Source organism: Sinocyclocheilus anshuiensis, unplaced genomic scaffold (assembly GCF_001515605.1).
Source record: "Sinocyclocheilus anshuiensis isolate Anshui unplaced genomic scaffold, SAMN03320099.WGS_v1.1 scaffold75, whole genome shotgun sequence".
Taxonomy (NCBI): Eukaryota; Metazoa; Chordata; class Actinopteri; order Cypriniformes; family Cyprinidae; genus Sinocyclocheilus; species Sinocyclocheilus anshuiensis.
Window position 1 is genome coordinate 1,321,220 of NW_015549634.1, and position 2,517 is coordinate 1,323,736.

General features: G+C 33.7%; 1 protein-coding gene across 1 annotated transcript in view; it reads left to right on the plus strand.

Annotated features, from left to right (window-relative positions):
- The window catches only part of LOC107659676 (ras-related protein Rab-37-like), a 10,678-nt gene that overhangs the window by 2,214 nt on the left and 5,947 nt on the right, over nucleotides 1-2,517 (plus strand). Inside the window, exons 2-5 of the mRNA XM_016448685.1 lie at nucleotides 187-297; nucleotides 1,331-1,372; nucleotides 1,459-1,525; nucleotides 1,608-1,660. Coding sequence (XP_016304171.1) covers nucleotides 187-297; nucleotides 1,331-1,372; nucleotides 1,459-1,525; nucleotides 1,608-1,660 — 273 coding nt within the window. The remainder of the gene's footprint in view (nucleotides 1-186; nucleotides 298-1,330; nucleotides 1,373-1,458; nucleotides 1,526-1,607; nucleotides 1,661-2,517) is intronic.

Sequence of the window (2,517 nt, forward strand, 5' to 3'; positions counted from 1 at the left end):
GGGGAGGTGTTCGGTTGTTATGGCAACAACACACCTCCATCAGCACCAGCACTTATCTGTGACTTCACATAGAGATGCACTGATTATTAAACAGTGATTTCTGTTCATATATTCTACATGTTCTTATAATTCACCTCCCTAATCTGTCGTATTCTGAGTGTCTCTCTTCATCTTCTCGTCTTGTAGACCATCCTGGTGGGAGACAGCGGAGTGGGAAAGACGTCTCTACTGGTTCAGTTTGATCAAGGGAAGTTTATCCCTGGATCGTTTTCTGCAACGGTGGGAATCGGATTTACGGTAATTCACCCTGTTAATCGATAATAGTAAGAGTTTTAATGCTTTTTTTTTTTTTTTTAAAGAAGACTCTTCTGATCACCAAGCCTGCATTTATTTGATCCAAAGTACAACAAAAACAGTAACATTTTGAAATATTTTTACAATTTAATATAACTGTTTTCTATTCCAATATATATTAAACTGTAATGTATTTCTGTGATGCGCAGCTGTATTTTCAGCATCATTACTCCAGTCTTCAGTGTCACATGATCTTCAGAAATCATTCTAATATGCTGATTTGCTGCTCAAGAAACATTATTATTATTATTATTATTATTACTACATTGAAAACAGCTGAGTAGAATTTTTTCAGGATTCTTTGATGAATAGAAAGATCCAAAGATCAGCATTTATCTGAGATAAAAAGCTTTTGTAACATTATACACTCTACCATTCAAAAGCTTGGAGTCAGTATAAAAATAAATTATAGAAATTAATACTTGTATTTAGCAGGGATGCTTTAAATTGATCAAAAGTGATGATAAAGACATTTATCATGTTAAAAAAGATTTCTATTTCAGATAAATGCTGTTCTTCTGAACTTTCTATTCATCAAAGAAACCTGAAAAAAATTATACTCCGCTGTTTTCAATGTAATAATAATAATAATAAATGTTTCTTGAGCAGCAATTCAGCATATTAGAATGATTTCTGAAGATCATGTGACACTGAAGACTGGAGTAATGATGCTAAAAAGTCAGCTTTGAAATCACGGGAATAAATTACATTTTAAAGTCTATTCAAATAGAAAGCAGATATTTTAAATAATAAAAATATTTCAAAATGTTACTGTTTTTGCTGTACTTTGGATCAAATAAATGCAGGCTTGGTGAGCAGAAGAGACTTCTTTAAAAAACATTAAAAATCTTTTGAGTGTACCTGTCTCCTCTGTGAATATATCAATGGATAGAGAAACAGATGAAGAGATTTAAACCTGGAGAATGTCACACCTGATGCATCTGCTGTATAATGCTCACTGCTTCTCTGTTGTCAGAATAAAGTGCTCACTGTGGATGAGCTGAAGGTGAGATTACAGGTGAGTGAATCTGAGTTTGTGAAGCGTTAATGAATCAGCAGTGCATCTCATTATAACGGATGAATGTGAATGATCTGCCGTCTCAGATCTGGGATACGGCGGGACAGGAGAGGTTTCGGAGCGTCACACATGCGTATTACAGAGACGCTCAGGGTGAGAAATGATCAACCCTTCACTGTCTGTCAGCGTTGTGGTTTTATTCTAATCGATGATCGTTTTATTGTTGATCTCACAGCTCTTCTCCTGCTCTATGACATCACCAGCAAATCCTCCTTCGACAACACAAGGGTACAAACTCTGATTATCAGTCAGGACACTTCAGTTCAAGCCATTCTATGCACATGAACACATGTAAAATAAATAATAGAATAATAATATCTAGTTTGTCCTCCTGAAGTTGATGGTCAGCTGAATGTTAAACACTTGTTGAAAAAACTGTGTTATTAAAACATAGTGTCATTATTTTATAATCATTAAGATATTAGTGTAGTTTTTGTTAATATTTGAAATTGTTTTTATTTTATATTTCATAAGATTTAATTTTTACGAATTTAATTTTTATAATTAGTTATATATATAGTTTTATGATTATTAATAACTTATTTTTATTCTTAGTTTTTATTTCAATTTTAGTTTTAGTTCTTTTAGTCCATCAAGTTAACCAAGTGAAATGTTACTGAAACTACTATTTTATTTCAGTGGAAGTTTATTTTATTTTATAAAACGGAGAGTTCCGGTCCTTGATTCTGATTGGCTGAGCCGCGTTCAAAGCTGTTGTAAATAACTCTACAAAGTAACATACACCTTTGTTTACGTTTGTCTGTTGCTCGGCAGCCACTTTGTAGCAACCACAACTGTTTCTGAGGAGCTACATTGTTTGGTGGAAGAATACTGTTTTTATTAATATCATTACACTTTATTTGCTCTGTTTTATTTTGTGAAACCTTACTACGTATATGGAATAACCGTTTTATAAAAGCAATAACCCCCGTGAAGCCGTGGTTTACAGTGAATTTATAACAGCTAAGGGGGTTAGCTCCGCTTCGCGTCGTGCCTAACAACGTCCCTTAGCTGTTATAAATTCACTGTAAACCACGGCTTCACGGGGGTTATTGCTTTTATAAAACGGTTATTCCATATACGTA